A 17,082-nucleotide genomic window follows, 5' to 3' on the forward strand; every position below is an offset into this window, starting at 1 on the left:
AAAGGAGAGCCGAAAGAGCAGCTGGGGCCCTAAGCTGGTCGGAAAGCTAGAAGGTAAACTGATGATAGCAAACACAATCAGCAGAGCCTTTCTGACCCCCAGTTAGCAAAATCTAAAGGGAAATCACAGGGGAGAGGACAGTTAGCCACTGGAGAAACAGCTCGGTAGTTAGGAGTGCTTGCTGCTTTTTCAGAAGATCCCAGTTCAGTTCCCAGCACCCACACTGTGGGGCTCACAACCCCCATTAACTCCAGCTCCAGAGGATTCGATGCCCTCTTCTGGCCTCGGATGGCATCTGCATACATGAAGCATTCACTTACACAGACACATATGTGTGCATAAATCTTAAAAAAGAAAGACACACAGTTAGCTGTCTCCTATCTCAGACATCCATCCCCAGCTTTGAGCCACAGGAAACAGCGTTTGACTTGCTGCAAAGTTAGAAGCAAGAGTAATAAAATGTAGCTAATTTACTTCCTTGGCTGGCCCAAGGGAATGGAACACAGGCCCATATCACTCTGGGCACAATGAAATCTTCATGCCTATTTCAACAAAAGCCCCAACCAGCAAAAGCTCGGGAATATCAGTGTTTTGTTTTTTCCCCGGTACACCAGCTTCAGCCTTTGTAGTAAGGTGTAGCATCTTTCCCCTGAACGCTGGCTTCTTTAAGTCCTTGAGCTTTTCTTCTTATCTTCATTAGTTGGTCAGGGAAGGTGCTCTAGGGTAAGTGTCCTTAACCTTAGGTCATCCCCCCCCCAAGAACTCTTCCTTAAAGTTTTCTAGCAACCATAATAGTCTAAGCTAGATGCGATGGAAAGAGTCAATATCTCATTTGGGTTGGACCTCGACTCTGCAAGGTGAGTACTATGACCTCTCCTTTTTCAGGGAGGCTGCCTGGGGCAAATGGGAAAACTGTATTCAGGAAAAGTTTGACTCTTAAAGCCCAAATTGGTACATTTAAGGTATCCTTGAGAGGCAGACCAGAAGAGAGGACACCACTCCAAGACCTTCTTCCCCTGGCTTCTTCAAAGAGCCATGGCTCCCAGGTGTGTCCAGTCCCAGCCTGGGATTAGCTATGCTACTTTGAACTTTGAAACAAGATAGCACCAAGAGACCTCTCCTGGATCCCAGCACTGAATAGGGCGGGGAGGCCTCACTTCTTAGCAATCAGGTGAGAGGTGCAGCCATGGCTGAGAGGAATGACAAAGATTCTTCATCATTACCTATCAGCCCCAACATGGTGGCAGCCCAAGACTGCTGGAAAGGCCAGCTCCCGCCAGAGCTCAGAAACATTTCCACAAATGCTAATAACCAACCACTCTCTGTAGTGCAGCCCTGTCAGCAAGAAGGGGGAATTGTGCTAGCATATATGAGGTACATTTTTTTTTTTTTTTTGATAAGCAGCAGTAGTCCTGCCTGCTCCTCCTGCCCCCAACCCATTTTTCTGTTTCCAAGCTTCCAGTTAGCAGATGGGAGGGGCTGGGGCTGCCAGGCCCAGCTCCAGCCCTTGCCCTGATTCTCTACAACAAGAGGCCTATTCATGAGACCTGAGCATAGTTCATTGTCTCTCTGGTGCATGTCTATGTGTGTAGGGGTGGGAGGTAAGGGGAGGGGCTGTGTGTGAACCAGGGAAACTTCATCCTCCAACCATGCTGGCTGGGCTGTTGAATCAATCCTAGCATGAGGACAGCAGCCACACCCTGCCCAGCAGAACTTACAGCCTTACATCAATGCGACTGAGTCACACGGTAAGGCTGTGTCCCATGCCATCCCTCCATCTCTGTTCATATTCCTCCTCCCTGGGGTGCTAGGCTGGTAGAAGAGCCTGCTCTGGTAGCTCTAGTGCAGGAATTGCATCCTAGCAGGGGCAGTGGAGCTAGAGTTCTCTCCCAGAGACTGCCTTTCATTTTCTTCCCTTGCTGACCCTACCCTGGGCTGGTGATGCATTTTGCCCTTGGCTATGCTGAGTAAAGCTTCAAATTACCTCATACTTAGAGCACCAAAGGGGTATCTTCCCATTGAAGATTCATGATTTCAGGTTGCCATACGGGTTTGGGCAAGTGCATTTGGAGTCAGTCAGTGCCTGGTAAGGTGATTTGTTCAGAGTTTGGCCTGGCTTCCGGGATACTGAGACAAGAGAGACTTGGTACACCTTGTATTTTTTTCTATAATGGGCCCTGGCTCTCTGACTGGAGACAGTATCCATTTAAGAAGAACTACATCCCTAGAGAAGAACCATACATGCCGATGGGCACTTTGCCACTTTTGCTTTGGTTTTCCCAAGCCTGCTGTCCTTTCTGAGTACAGATAGAGTATGTGTGTTAGGATATACTGTGAGCTATGTTTCTCCAGGAGAAGTATGGCCCACCTCTGGTGGGAGGCCCAGTCCTACCATGACTGTGATTGTGTGTGTGGAGGAGGATGGGCTGGTATCTCACTCTGCAGGAAGGGTTTGGGTTGCTGCCCTGAGTGTGCTACCTGAACTGGCATGGGGGCTCATTGTTAGGCGAGGGAAACCACTTTTGGACAGTTTAGGGGGACTGCACTGGGTAAGGCTGACAGGCTTTTCTTATAGATGGAAGGTGAGGAAAGTTTAGCAGGTCACAAATGCAGGATCTGGGAGATAGATGGTCCATTGAAAATCACACCTAAGAGAATGTTGCTTTAGAGTCAGTGGTTCAGGCTTTTGCCATCACTTGGGACAATTTAGTGTGTCAAGAGGGAAAGGTAATATACATGAAGGAATCACTACAATTTGGTGTGTGTGTGTGTGTGTGTGTGTGTGTGTGTGTGTGTGCTAGCACATTTGTGCATATATATGTGTAGGTATGAATCCTCAGGTGCTGCTTATCTTGATTCTTTCTTTCTTTTGAGGCCTGGAAATGACTGGTTTGATAGGCTAGCTGGCCATCGAGCCCCAGGGGTTCACCTGTCTTTGGGATTAAAATCTTGTGCTACCAGGCCCTTGGTTAACATGGATTCTGGGGACAGAACGCAAACCCTCATGGTTGCATAGCAGCCCTTTCCTGACTGACTGAGCTGTCTTCCCAGGCCTCTCCCTCCTCCTATTCTTTTTAAGACAGGGCCTTACTTTGTAGCTGAGGCTTGCCTTGTGACCCTTCTGTCATTTCCTGAGTGTTGAGATGTAGGTATGCACCACCACGCTCAGCTAGAGTATAATTTCGAGATGTTATGGGATTACAAATTCCTTGAGGAAGGATTTACAGCTTATATGTATTTCATATCAACATTATTATAACTAGCATGTAGCTTGTGTTTTATAATTTATAAAGCCTATTGAACCAAACTATTTTCCTCCCTTCTCCTTTCCTTCATCCCTCCCTCCCTCTTCCCACCGTCCCTCCCTCTCCCCCTTCCTCCCTTCGTTCCTTCTTCTTTCTCCTTTCACACTTTTTTGGTGTTTTGAGATAGGCTTTCTCTGTGTAGCTTTGGCTGTCCTAGAACTCACTCTGTAGACCAGGCTGGCCTTGAACTCAGAGAGCCACCTGCCTCTGCCTCCTGAGTGCTGGGATTAAAGGCGTGTGCCACCACCTCCCAGATTTCTTCCTTATGTCTATGCATTTTACCAGTATTGCCTTTTTGTGCCAGGCCCTGGTATACATAGCCCAGTATGAAAGGAAAGAGAAAGAAGTGAGGTCCATAGAGGTCAGTGGCAAGTTTCCCATAGTTAAGGATGCTTCCTGAAGAAATGACCTCCACACTGAAGGATCAGTAGGAGACAGCTATGTGGGGTGGGAACAGCAGACACAAAAACCTCTGTGAGTGGGAGACTACTTGAAGGTGCTGAGGAATAGCACAGTGCAGTAGAGTGAGCTGTTGCTGCCAGTGAGGGTGGAGAGATGAAGAAGGATCCAAAGCCTAGGAGCCATGGAGTGAAGACTTATCCTAACTCCGAGGCTGCAAAGATTACTGGGTGCTTTAAAGATTGGACCTCCATGCTCATAACTCCATCTTAGAAAGATTGCTCTGGCTTGGTAACATAGAGAATAAAGGCCAGGCCAGTGATCTAACCCCTTCCTGTGAGTTGGGCTGCACCCCCATCCCCGTTTATCAGCTGCAGCTACAGAGGACACTAGGGGAGGGAATTTGCTCATTAGGAAGTAGAGATTATCACTCTTATTTTATGAATGCTAAAATTAAAGTTCAGACTGATGGCCTGAGTGATTGAAGTTCACATGGTAGGTTGTAGACCTAGTTATGAACTGTTCAGTGCTGCCATTTAGGTGGTTTCACTGCTCTTTATGGGTCAAGAGCTTTGGGCATACATGTGAGCCACTTTGCTCTTTGCTTTCTTATCATCCTGTCTTTGCTTCATCAGCATCCTTTGTCTGGACTACACAATGACTCATTAGCTCCACATTAGCTCCACATTAGCTCCAGCCTTACTCCCCCTAGAGGACATTGCTTTAGAGACTGTCCCCCCTCTAGAAGCCTTCCTGGATCTTGTTGGTGAGAAGCCACTTCTTAATTTTTTGAATGCCAAGGGTGCTTTAGTCTAATTCTTTGTGGTCATTTAACATGTGCTATGAGTTGTCTTTGGGACAAGACTGAGAATTCTTTGAGGAATTCCAGTCCATGCTTACTTATCCTGGATCCCCTATGGTGTCTTCTATAGTGTCTTATGCACTTGGGCCAAATACTTTTGGGGAATGAGTGTGTGTGTGTGTGTGTGTGTGTGTGTGTGTGTGTGTGTGTGTGCGTGCATGCACGCTTTTTTTCTGAGATAGAAAGGAATGAAGGTGCCCTGAACAGGATGCTGGCAGACCTCAAGGGGTGCCCTTTTGATGCTCATGGGAGGCAGGAATAGGTCATGGTTAATGAAGAACAGAGACTTTGGAGTGGAGCAAGTCTGGATTCCAGTTTCCCCTTTGCTATGGCTGTCATGTGAAAGTAAACTAAATAGGGTTAGGGTCTCCAGGAGAGCACAAAAAGCCTGGATAGGAATCTCCAAGGTGAATAGAGACTTATGGTCCTCAGGGGCAGGACTGGGACTTGGTGAGGGCTGGCTCTTCTCTTGGCAGCCCTGGTGTAGGGATGCTGGATTTCCAACAACTATTTCTTCAGAGTTCAACACTGGATGACCAAGGCCCAATGGCAGTTCGGTGCACAGAAGAGGGTCCTGGACCTGGGATCTTCAGAACAGAGTTGGGAGACCAGCGGCAACCCAGTAGGTCACACTGGGCCATTAGGGAGGGACGGATGGGGTCAGCAAAGATGGTCTTCCTTCATCCTGTATTTTCTTCTTGGGTCAGTGTGAAGATGAAGGAAATATCATTCTTTATCTCCTACTTGCTCTACTCTCCACATCAGGACCAAGTGGGAGCTGGGCTTCAGGGACCAGAACCTGCCTCTACTCATTTGAGCCCATGGGGCAGGGGCAGGCTCCTGTTAGAACCTACTGGTGCCTCAAGGTTGAGTAAAGCTTTCTGGCAGAAGCAGGAAACCCAGACAACTCTCTGCTTCCTTCATAGTCTCTCATTCCCAGCGCTGGTGCTGCCTGCAACGTGGCTGTGCGGTACTGGGAGCCCTGGGGTTGCTGGCTGGAGCCAGTGTTGGCTCATGGCTCCTAGGTTAGTCCTGGGCCCTTTTGTCTGGAGAGGGGTGGCGGACAGGATGTGGGGGAAGCTTGCAGGCACTATAGGATGAACAAGCCCCTCATCTGTACTGTGTGGACAACAAGTCGGGAGGTGTTATCCATGGAACAGGAGGGATTTAGGTGTCAGAGGGAACAGCTTGGTCCTACAGTCCTGTCACTTGTGTGGATGATCCATGGGTTTAGTCCGTTTTTTTTTTTCCCCAGAAATTGTTCCTAGTGAGATAGAGACAGACAGACAAATAGAAACACAGGATAGTCTGACACAGTCCTGTGCCTCCTTACAGATTGGTTGGGGTCTGCCTATAGGCGATGTGGCTGACAAGGGCTCTCTAAGAGGCAGGCCTACCCCTATTGCAGTACTGGCTTGCTAGGCACCTTGAACCTCTCTAGGGGATTTCCCTCCCCATCCCAGCCTCTCTGTGACTCTCTGTGCTTCCCCGAAGTACTCTATTTATGGCCGGCTGCCTCTCCACCCATCTCCGGCACCTTGCAGGAGGAGGAGATGACTCTGAGCTGTCCAGGAGTCAGCAGTGAGGAAGAGCTTCTCCCATCTCTTCCCAAAACAGGTAGGCCACTCCCTCAAAGCTACAAGAACAAGCCCTTCACCTAGCTCAGGACCCTTTACAGCTTCAGGACCAAAATGCAGGACTGTCAGTTTGCTTACCACCCATCTATCTCTTCTACTGGGGTGAGGGTAGTGACAAGGTCCATCTGGCAGTATTGATGCCATTTTTAGGATTTGTAGGCCTCCCTGAGGAGTGTCCTGATCTTTAGCTTGGGCGTGGCTAGGAGGTCAGGCTAGTAGAAGTGATGGCTAGTAGAAGCTTGTCATTTAGGGTAGTGTGAGCTAGTAGTGTGGGGGAAGAAAAGTTAGTATGGGGTGGCAGTATGTGAACAATAGGGCCACCTGGACATCTGGAGACATTGCCCTATATTGTCCCTCAGATGTTCTCACTATCCCGTATTCCAGGTGAGAGTTGGGGGGTCACACAGTATAATGCTGCCCAAAGGCTGGAGGTTAGAAAAAGTTAAAGAAGTTAGTTAGATCAAGGCTGGGTTTTCTTATTTTTTGCCAGGTGTATGGTCTTTGGTACACTATTTCTTTGCGCTTCTATTTCTGTCTATATAACAATGGAAATGAAATAAAAGTATTTACTGCATGAAGTTGTAATTATAAAGTATGCAAATATATAAAAGAAGCTTAGTTCTGGGCTTTTGCATTAGTCAGCTGGCCTGCCCTGACGAAAAGCTACAGATGGGGGAGGGGAGCACATTTGTTTTCTCACAGTCTGGGTGCTAGAGGGTTAGTTACAAAGAAATGCACAATTGGCTCCTGGCGAGGGCTTTCTTCCTGGCCCCACACAGTGTCCTCCCTTGGTGTCTTCTGTCTGCTGGGAGCTGAGGAAGGAAAGAATCTTCTGGGAGGATGTGGTATTACTGGACCAGCACCCCGTGACCTGGTTTCATCTTATTTATTTACTTATTTTTGAGTTACGTGTCTAATGTCTCCAAAATGGCCTCTAACTCAGAGGCCAGAGGCCTTGAGTGTGGCCTCCCTCTGCCTCCATTTCCAGAGTGTGGGGATTACAGTCAGGCTCCACTTTGCCCAGTTTATGCAGCTCTAGACATCAAGCCCAGGGCTGTATGTACACTAGTCAAGCACTACCAGACCAAGCTGTGGAACAAACTCCTTTAATTACCTTCTTCAAGGCTCTGTCTACACAATCAGTTACACTGAGGGACTGGAGTTTTAATGTAGGGGAGGGAGGAAGAGAGAGAGAGAGAGAGAGAGAGAGAGAGAGAGAGAGAGAGAGAGGGAATGTTGTTGATCCTATGATTTTTGGGCAGATTGTGTTCACCTCTGTTCCCTGGTACTCCCTCTGTTGAGGGCGGTAACTGTCTTCCTGTAGGGCTGTTGTGATAAAGACAGTATACCCCCGTTTATTAACTTGGTTGTGTGGGCGCGCACATGTATATGAGCATATACCACTGAATGAATGTGGGAGTCTTTCGATCGTGTGGCTTCTGGAGTTTCAGCCCAGGTTGTCAAGCTTGATGACAAGTGCCTTTACCTGCTGAGTCATTTCACTTACCTCGGGGCACCTTTTAAAGCACATGGTCGAAGCCCAGACCTGAAAGCATCTACAGAAAGGTGTTATGTTGTTCTTTGTACTGACCAGACACCCAGGGGAGCAGGGAAGCTGATCACCTAGGGTGATCCACATGTCCAGCTCCTTCTGTCTCATTCCGCCCTGGCAGCAGCAGGTGGGTTTTCACACTGTGGTTTCAGTATCTTTCAGAATAAATGGTGAGGATCTCCTGCTTGAAGTGCAAGTAAGGGCTCGGCCAGACTGGCTCCTGGTCTGCCACGAGGGCTGGAACCCTGCCCTGGGGATGCACGTTTGCCAAAGTCTCGGGCACCTCAGGTAACAGCCAGATGTGCAGGGTTGCCTGGCTTGTTGGGGGGACTGGAGTGGGGAGCATGGATCCTAGAAGTCACCATCATGCTCTTGCTCATTCACAATGCTGGTACGGCTCATGCACGGTGTACTTCTGACTACCTGGCCTCATTCACACTACAGTTTGAAGCTAACTCCCTCTTGTCTTCTCTTCCTCTGCCAAGGCTCACTCAGCACAAGGCAGTGAATCTGTCTGACATCAAGCTCACCAGATCCCAGGAGTTTGCTCAGCTGACTGCTAGACTGGAAGGCCTCCGACAGGAGGCATGGCGGCCCAGGTAGGGCACTGTGGGTTAGTGAGTGGTGAGCAGTCTAGGAAGGTCCACCCGATGGTGGGGACACGGGCAGTGTAATGAGACCAGAAAAGACTGTTTCCTAGTCATAAGCCACAAACACAGGTCACATGCTCTGTCCAATCTGGGATCCTTCAAACAGCTTGAAGCCTTGGGGATGGGACAGGCAGAGGCCCCATCCCTGCTCTGAATCCAAGCTCCAGATCCATTCTTAGGAATGTACTTGAGACAGAGTGACCCCCAGCTGTCCCTTTCCCTCTGTAAGATTCCCAAGTCCTCCAGGAGGGTAGAAGGGCTACAGGGTTAGAAAATAGAAACCAAGTAGACCAGGAATTGAGCTGCCGAAAGGAAGAGACAAGAAGGGCAAGGCGAGAGAATATTGGGTCAAAAAGGAGCTGAGGCTTATGCTAAAGGGTAGGAGGGAACACAGGAACAAGAGTATGACTCTTCAGACCCTAGATAAAGAGCCTGGGACAGAGAAGAGGTTGGGCCTGGAAGATGCCTGGGCAGAGGACTCTATTCACTCATTCAGGCTGCCATCATTCATTTACCCACTGCACATCTGTTCACTCAGAGCACATGGAAACAGCTGGGCTTTCTCATCCGTCAGCTCTATGTTGGAAATAAGGACCTTACCCAAAGAGATCTTTGAGGATTGTGAAGGCTTTCTGTTTCCCTTTGGCTGCTGGGCAGAATGGGCAGGCTGCTGTTGTAGGAGGGGCCTGGGTGTTTGTGAGGGGTGGGAAGAAAATGACAAAAATGGCAGCATCTTAAGGTTGGGACTTAAGAACTGTGGAGACAGGCTGGGGGTGGCAGGGCACCCCTGTAGCCCTGGTACTTAGGAAGCTGTGGCAAGAAGATCAGGTATACAGCCATCCTTGGCTGCAGACTGAGTTTGGGTCTACCCTGGGTCACACTGTACACTGTCTCAAGAATATAAAACAAAACTGTGGAGAACCCTCTGACCACTCTCCATACCCTTGGGTGTACATGGCCTTTGGGTGGCACTGCCTGGCTTCTTAGGGACACCCCTGTTTTACAGCGCTAACTGTCCTTCTGGCCGAATTGTTTCTCTCAAATGTTCTGGTGAGTCATATCCTGTGTCCAGGAAGTTGGTAGTGGGAGGAGGGAGTCTTCCAGTTCTTCTGAGTGTGGAAGAGCAGTATGGAGGAGCTCACTCTGGTTTCTATGTGTGTGCCTGTGAGTTGGGTTGGAGTGTCCTTGCCTACCTGCCTATCTTTCTGCTGGACTCCTTGCAGATACAACCTGCCCAAATAGAGTCCTTTAAAGTCTCTGTCATGTGTCCCACCAGCCACTGTGCTGCCATCCTGCCCCTTCCCTTTGAAGGGTCTTATGGGTAGAATTACTACCGACTGTGAATATACAAGTTCTACCAGCAGCTTCAAGAGACTAAGGGTGTGTAGTGAATTAGAGCCAAGTGATAAACAGCTTACAAGATTTCTTCACCTAGCTTCCCATGCATCAATTCCTTCTCACACCCAGACACTTTGACTTGTACAATCAATGGGGTTGGCATTAGAGCTCCATAGACCCCATGGGCCTGGTACTGGCTCTCAGAAAGTGCACAGACTGAAGTAATCAACACACTCATCTTCCTGTCCCCCTACTTAGAATCAGGGATAGTAGATGAGATCCCTCTACACAGACTCCCCACACGGGGCACTTTCCCTTTCTCTCCTACCTGCTTCTGTTGGCAGAGTGTGGGTCAAGACCCCTGGCTTCTCGAATAGTTGGTGGTCAAGCTGTGGCGTCTGGGCGATGGCCATGGCAAGCTAGTGTGATGCTTGGCTCTCGGCATACGTGTGGGGGCTCTGTGCTGGCACCCCACTGGGTAGTGACTGCTGCCCACTGCATGTACAGGTAAGTCTTGGGAGTGGATGGGAGGTGAGTGAGTAACCTTTTCTATTCATCTCTTGGTATGTCCTGAATAAAATGTCTGTGTCTAGCTGTCTGTCTTCAAGGAGGCAAGGGTGATGTTCTTGTTTAGTTCAGTTCTGCATGAAGAGCAGTAGTGATACAAAGACTGGTTCTTTATATCCACCTCCTTTCTGTGTGTATGCATGTTCCCTTGTATGTGCATATGCATGTGTGTCTACTTGTGGTATGTATGTGCATGTACATGTACATTTACATGAAGAGTTTACAGATCAATGTCAAGTGACTTCCTCATTTACTTTCCACCTTATATATTTTAAGATTTATTTTATTATAAATATTCTGCAGGATTCTTTTTGTTTATTTATCTTATGTGCATTGATGTGAGGGTGTCAGATTCCCTGGAACTGTAGTTACAGACGGTTGTGAGTTGCCATGTGGGTGCTCTGGAAGAGCAGCCAGTGCTTTTAACCCTTGAGCCATCTCTCTCCAGCCCCGATTCATTTTACTTTTAATCACATGTCTGTGTCTTTGTGTGGGTATGTGAGTAAGCGTAAGCCAGCAAGCTCCAGGGATATGCCTGTCTCTGCCCCTCTAGTGTTAGATTATAGACATATGGCACAGTGCCTGGCTTTTATGTGAGGGCTGGGGATCTGAACTCAGGTCCTCATGCTTGCCTGGGGACAGCACTTTGCTGACTGAAATATCTTCCAGCCCAGTGTCTTGCAGTTGCTCGGGATAATATTAAGAAGCATGATTTTTGGGTCCCTGGGAGCTCACAGGTTTGCAACAGTGGCCATTAATGGTTTCCCTGGAGAGTTCCCTCCAACTACTACCTTACTTATGCTAATCTTCCCTGCCTCTCCCTCCCTGGGCTCAGGAGGTTTCTGTATGCAGTTTCAGACTGTCCCGCCTGTCCAGCTGGCGGGTTCATGCGGGGCTGGTAAGTCACAGTGCTGTCCAACATGATCAGGGAACTATGGTGGAGAAGATCATTCCCCATCCTTTGTACAGCGCCCAGAACCACGACTATGATGTGGCTCTCCTGCAGCTCAGGACTCCACTCAACTTCTCAGGTGAGATTCTGGCCTTGGGATGAGCAGGCTGGGTACAGGGGATGACCAAGAAACAGAGACCAGTGGGCGTGGGCGTGGGCGGAGGGGTGAGCTGATTCCTGAGGCTTCCTGTAGTGTTGCAAATCTTAAGGCCTTCAGTGCATTGGGGATCCTAGAGAGTGTGCATTCTCCTGAGACTGAATTGCACTAACATTTATAAAGCTCTTTGGAGGACAAAGAGTCAGGCCCTTTTCATAGTGGTGCTGCAGAGATAGGATTTACTTTGAGGTCCCAAGCAGAACTTCACTTGGGCCTTCTCTGCCAATAGCTGGCTCCACTCTTGTTCCCAGGCTGGCCCAAGTTCAGCCACTTTGTGATTCATTACAGAAAAGAAATTCCTTATTTATTTAAATCCCCCCAACCCTTGTAACAACTGAGATGAAGGAAGTATGTGCAGACAAGAACATTGAAGGTTAGAGAAGAACAAATAGGCCCCAAGCTGGATGTCTTGATTCTAGGACCAGGATTCCTCCTGCTGCAGTACCTACCCAACAAAGGTGGCCCTGCCTGGACTGTCCCAACTAGCTTCCTGCGTGCTCAAACATACCTTTTCAAAAAGCACATAAATCCATAGAAACACACACACACATACACTGCACTCACAGTCCCATGTGAATACACTCATGCATTCACACACACAGACCTGTAATTTGAAAACAAAATGGTATTAAAATTCTAGGTCACTAAAGCCTTCTGTCGAAGTTGCAGAGCCCAGGCCTGCTTCTGCTGGTTAGATGGAGATTGACAGCATTATGAGAGGTGTGGACCAGCAACAATTGAATTCTTTCTCCTTGATGCAGTTAGAGGGAAGCATGTTTGTGTTGTGGAATGTCAATATGCCACCTAAAAATGTATTTGGTCCTGCTCATAGAATATGTCACACACTTCTGGAAATACAGTCCCCAAGAAGGTTCAGACACTCTGGAGAAAAGGACAAATGGGTGTTGTTAGACTTTGGTATTCAGTGCCAGAAGAATTTCCATTCTCCCTCTAGTCCCCAGGTTGAGGCAGGGCAGCGAATACACTGCCTACCTCTAGGTGCACCCCGAAGGTGGGACATTGCTCAACCTATGTATTTGTCTAGTAAGCTTGGTGGCAGAAGCCAGGTCCCAGGACCCTTGAGAAGAGGGTGAGGAGGATCTACACCCAGGCTCTGGAGGACAGAAGCCCAGTCTGAGCCAGGACCGAAACTATGTGCCTCTCCACAGACACTGTGGGCGCTGTGTGCTTGCCGGCCAAGGAACAGAACTTTCCAAGAGGATTGCAGTGCTGGGTGTCTGGCTGGGGCCACACTGACCCCAGCCATAGTGAGTGAACTCCCAGGGCCCTCAGTATAAAATGGGGAGGGAGAGGTATCCTCCAAACTGCAGCCATTCCCCTCCCCCTAATCACTTGACAATTCACTCTTTTTGTCTCTTGGTGAATCAGGGTATTCAGTCTCTCCTGGCTGAGTATTCCTATGGAGAACAACTACTGAAAATTTCCCCAATCCCAGGCCCTTTCACTCCCCTGCTCTTGGTCCCAGGAGTACCATGACCTCAGCATTTGGTATACTGTGTCTTTCTCTTCCCCTCCTCACTCCCAGCTAGGCATCGGGCAGGCTCTTGTCCTCTGACCCAGGTCCATAGTGCTGCCCAAGCTTCCTTCCTAGGGTCGTTGTATCTTCAGGGCCTCTGACACTTCTCTGTCTTGATACTCTGCCTTTTTGGCTTGGTTTGGTACCCTGTATCTTTTCTCTGTGTCTCCTACAGCTCATAGCTCAGACATGCTGCAGGACACAGTGGTACCCCTGCTCAGTACTCACCTCTGCAATAGCTCGTGCATGTACAATGGGGCACTCACACACCGCATGCTGTGTGCCGGCTACCTGGATGGAAGGACAGATGCATGTCAGGTGTGGCCGGCAGTAGAGGGAGGAGCTTGCTGGTGGTGGAAGGTGGGAGCAGGGGACTTGCATTAGCTTGGTCCCCTGGTTAGTGACATGGGTTGGGGAAGCCAGACTCCCTAGGGAGATCATACTAAGGGCTTGTGGAAGGTGAGGCCAGCAAGTATGACATCTGGAAGCAAGAGCCTCCCCCTCCACCAGGAGAGTTCATTCCCCATGGTGGACTGGTGCTGATCCACCAGACCAGTCTGATTGTTGCTTCTTTCTGTCTTCATTTCTGGATTCCTCAGGGAGACAGTGGGGGACCCCTGGTGTGTCCCAGCGGCAACATGTGGCACCTTGTAGGGGTGGTCAGCTGGGGTCGTGGCTGTGCAGAGCCCAATCACCCAGGTGTCTATGCCAAGGTAGCAGAGTTCCTGGACTGGATCCATGACACTGTGAGGGTGAGTGTGGGGCAGGAGAGCAGCCCAGGTTTCTGAAGGACCTACTCTAGGACATTGGGGACTTCTGAGGGTTGCAAATGGGGCTGGGGGATGTTTGCCACAGTGGGAGGAGAAAGAAAGGACACTTGTAACACGAACCCATCGGGTTTCTAGCCGGGAAAGGGTAGGCTGAGTCTGTGACCTAGATCTGCTTTTTAGGGATGACCTTTGGCAAGTTCCTACCCTTGGTAAGTCCAGGATTTCTGGTAATAATCATCCTAGCTGTGTTTTACTTTTTGGTGGTTGTTAAAAGAGGGAGAAGTAGTGTTGAGCTTGGCTAAGCTTGGGCTGAGTAAACACAGTGTCATCTATTATCTATTCCAGCATCATTCATCCTTGGACTCTAAAGCAGTTACTACTGGCTGCATCCACACTCTCCAGAGAGAGAGTTCAGCATCTGGCAGTTAAATTCTTGCATGACCCTTGGTTAGGAGGGGACTGAGTGCAACTGTGCCTACCAAAGCATAGTTTTTGGCTGGGCAGATGGCAAGGTTGGCGAAGTGTGTGTCATGTAATTGTAAGGAGTTCAAATCTTCAGAACTCACATAAGTCTCTCTCTCTCTCTCTCTCTCTCTCTCTCTCTCTCTCTCTCTCTGTGTATGTGTGTGTGTGTGATGGAGGGTGTCATAGGAGGGTGTAGACTGCATCTGTCTCCGACAGCAAGATGGGAGGCAGAGCCTAGTGCAGGCAGCAGCTAACTAGAGACTGTGAACAGTGAAGACTGATACCCAAGGTTGTCCTCTGACTTCCACGTGTGTACACACACTCACTCTCAGATACCCCCCACCACACAAAGGTTTGACAACACAGGGTATTTGTGTTAAGTAGTGTCTCACAAGTTGTGGTAGGTGACAGCATCTTTCTCCAAGGTTGAGTGAAGAGCCATCGGCACACTCTACAGCAGCAGTTCTCAACCTGTGGGCCACAACCTCTTTGGGATCCTATATTAGATATCCTGCATATTGAATATTTACATTACAACACTAGCAAAATTGCAGAAGTAGCAACAAAAATAATTTTATGGCTGTGGGGTCACCACAACGTGACCGTATTAAAGGGTCGAAGCATTAGGAAGGTTGAGGACAACTGTTCTAGAGCTTATGGGGTGTGCACTCATAATCAAATCCTCTTTTAAAAGCCTAGAGTAGCAGATATGTGTAGGTTCATTCGATAGACAGAAGTCTACCTCCTGAATGTGATGTGCTAATATAGTCACGAGAGGGACTAGGGATGCAGCTCAGCTGGGAGAATGCTTGACTAGCATTCAAGAGGTCCTGGGTTTGAGCCCCAGCACTTCATAGACTGACCATGTTGGTGCATACTTGTAATCTGAACACTTAGAATATGGAGACAGGAGGATTAGAAGTTTAATGCCATCTTTGGCTCAAGTTCAAGACCAATCTGGGATACATGAGCTCTTGTCTCAAGGAAAAATAGTCACCTGGCTGGCATGAGGTAGAGCCATGCTGTGACCCCTTACTGTAGGTGCTGTTGATTTCTTCAACCTTTTTACACAGAAGCCTATGTCTCTTGGCTCCCTGGCAGGCCCGCTAGCTGCATGAGAAGCATGCCGCCTCTGAGGCAGAGCTGTGGATCTCATCATGGATCATCCCAGACTGAGGGTGAGCAGCTGGGTCACTGGGCCTCTCCTAAGACTGATTGCTTGTTCTTCTTTCTCATCTGAGAGACTCCACAGCAGCAGAGAGGATGGGACTGGAGTGGGGATGACGGGGAGAGGAAGGGATAAGAGGAGAATTGACAAGAGGCTTCTGGAAGCACGTGGGAGACTATCCCTGTGCCCTCCCTGGACTCCATGTGCATCTATCAGGAGGATGCTGGAGGTTCCCTAACCCTGCTTTCTCCTGGGAGGGCCTCCGGAGGGCTAAGTCCAACTATAGAAGATAGCCTGTCTCAAGGGTTCCTGGGCAAATGAGGCCAAGGCTGGACCAGCTCAGGTAAAGACATGGACATCAGGATCACCGCCCCCACCTACTCCACTGGTCCTGTTCTGAGCTAACTCCAGTAGCCCTGCATGAGCCAGGAGTCCATAAGGCAAGAGAGATGGAGTCGGACTAGGATGCCACTTTTCAAATGACAGTTCTGTAAATTGATTGAAAGAGTTTTGTTATTAAATGGAAATTATATATAATCTTGGTCGTTTCCCCCCATCTCTTTGTATTAGCTACTGTTGTCACTGCTGTGACAAAATACATGACCAAAGGAATTTATTTTGGCTCAGAGACAAAAGATACAGTCCACTGTGTTGAACAGTGTGAGGCAGCTGGTCCTACAGTGTCAGGACCTCAGCCCATGGAGTAGTGCCACTTGCAGTCAAGGCAGGTCTCAGTTACACCTCTCTAGAAATTCCCTCCCTCACAGACATGCTTAGAGGTGTGTCTCCCAGGCAATTCCAAATCCAGCACACTTGACACTGAAGACTAACATCACACTGTCACATGTTATGGAATAGAAATACAGTTTTCCTTCTGTAAATGTTTCTTGAAACTTAGATACTGACTCCAACTCATCAACTCCAGAATTTTGGCAGGTCCCTAATTATTAAATTATTTTAAGTCAGTTAAACCTGTATGTCACCATCTACAGCAAACAAACAACAACAAAAAAACAAAGCAAACAAAAACAAATCAACTGTCCAGGGGCTCTGAGACTTTGAGTACCACTAAAGTCAGTGTTCCTAGGGAAGGCTGAACTCCCAACAGGGCTCAGCTTTTCCTTTTAGCTCTCTTTTGGGGAACTGAACCCTTCAGCTTGGGGAGATTTCTTCCTGAGTTTATTCCCAGTTAGCATTTCTCTGGTGAAGCATCTCTCCTACTCTCCGGTCTCTAGCAGTTAAAATGCAATGGCTATCTTGTTTCCAAAAACCTCAATGAATTTTTTATGGTGCTTACCCAAGGAAGAGCAATTAGCACTGAGCAATAGCAAGAACTTTGGGAGTTTATCAGCATATTTGTTGAGGGTTTATCCAAGTAATTATTCTTCCTGGAGGGTCTGGTTTTTTTTTTTTTTTTTACATGCAGTACACTGAGACTCAAAGACCTCAATTTACTCTTGGCTTCATTACCTGTAGAAAAATGTTGCTGAGAGTCAACTCTCACATTGGTAATGTAAAAAGAGTCCTGGTGGGTGGCAAAGTGCCTCCAGCCTCCAGCCTGAGCCCAGAATTTTCTATGTGGCCCCTCTCCTAAGGAGGCAGTGTGGGGGGGCAGCAGAGCCCTCTGGGAAGGGAGGAGCTAAAAGCAAATCCACAAGCTATTATCATTTTTATATTTCCAGACAGCCACAAACATTTGGTTAAAGGAAATGCTTATCATCAT

At 48.5% G+C, this 17,082-nt stretch overlaps 1 protein-coding gene across 1 annotated transcript; it reads left to right on the plus strand.

Moving 5' to 3' along the window:
• Positions 1 to 1,583: 1,583 nt before the first annotated feature.
• Tmprss5 (transmembrane serine protease 5) lies at positions 1,584 to 13,797 on the plus strand. Its single transcript, XM_051197377.1, has 12 exons — positions 1,584 to 1,748; positions 5,086 to 5,188; positions 5,493 to 5,591; positions 6,061 to 6,183; positions 7,908 to 8,043; positions 8,241 to 8,354; positions 9,412 to 9,455; positions 10,088 to 10,250; positions 11,163 to 11,341; positions 12,589 to 12,687; positions 13,132 to 13,274; positions 13,556 to 13,797. The coding sequence occupies exons 1-12, from the start codon at positions 1,731 to 1,733 to the stop codon at positions 13,742 to 13,744; spliced, it is 1,410 nt and encodes a 469-aa protein (XP_051053334.1). The 5' UTR covers positions 1,584 to 1,730; the 3' UTR covers positions 13,745 to 13,797.
• The last annotated feature ends 3,285 nt before the right edge of the window (positions 13,798 to 17,082 follow it).

This window comes from Phodopus roborovskii, unplaced genomic scaffold (assembly GCF_943737965.1).
Source record: "Phodopus roborovskii unplaced genomic scaffold, PHOROB, whole genome shotgun sequence".
Taxonomy (NCBI): domain Eukaryota; kingdom Metazoa; phylum Chordata; class Mammalia; order Rodentia; family Cricetidae; genus Phodopus; species Phodopus roborovskii.

Excerpts from the sequence above, each read along its gene's own strand:
- Tmprss5 (XM_051197377.1), top strand. Across the intron at positions 8,355-9,411 it reads CAGGAGGCATGGCGGCCCAG|CGCTAACTGTCCTTCTGGCC; the intron begins GTAGGGCACTGT and ends CCTGTTTTACAG. Across the intron at positions 11,342-12,588 it reads GACTCCACTCAACTTCTCAG|ACACTGTGGGCGCTGTGTGC; the intron begins GTGAGATTCTGG and ends GCCTCTCCACAG.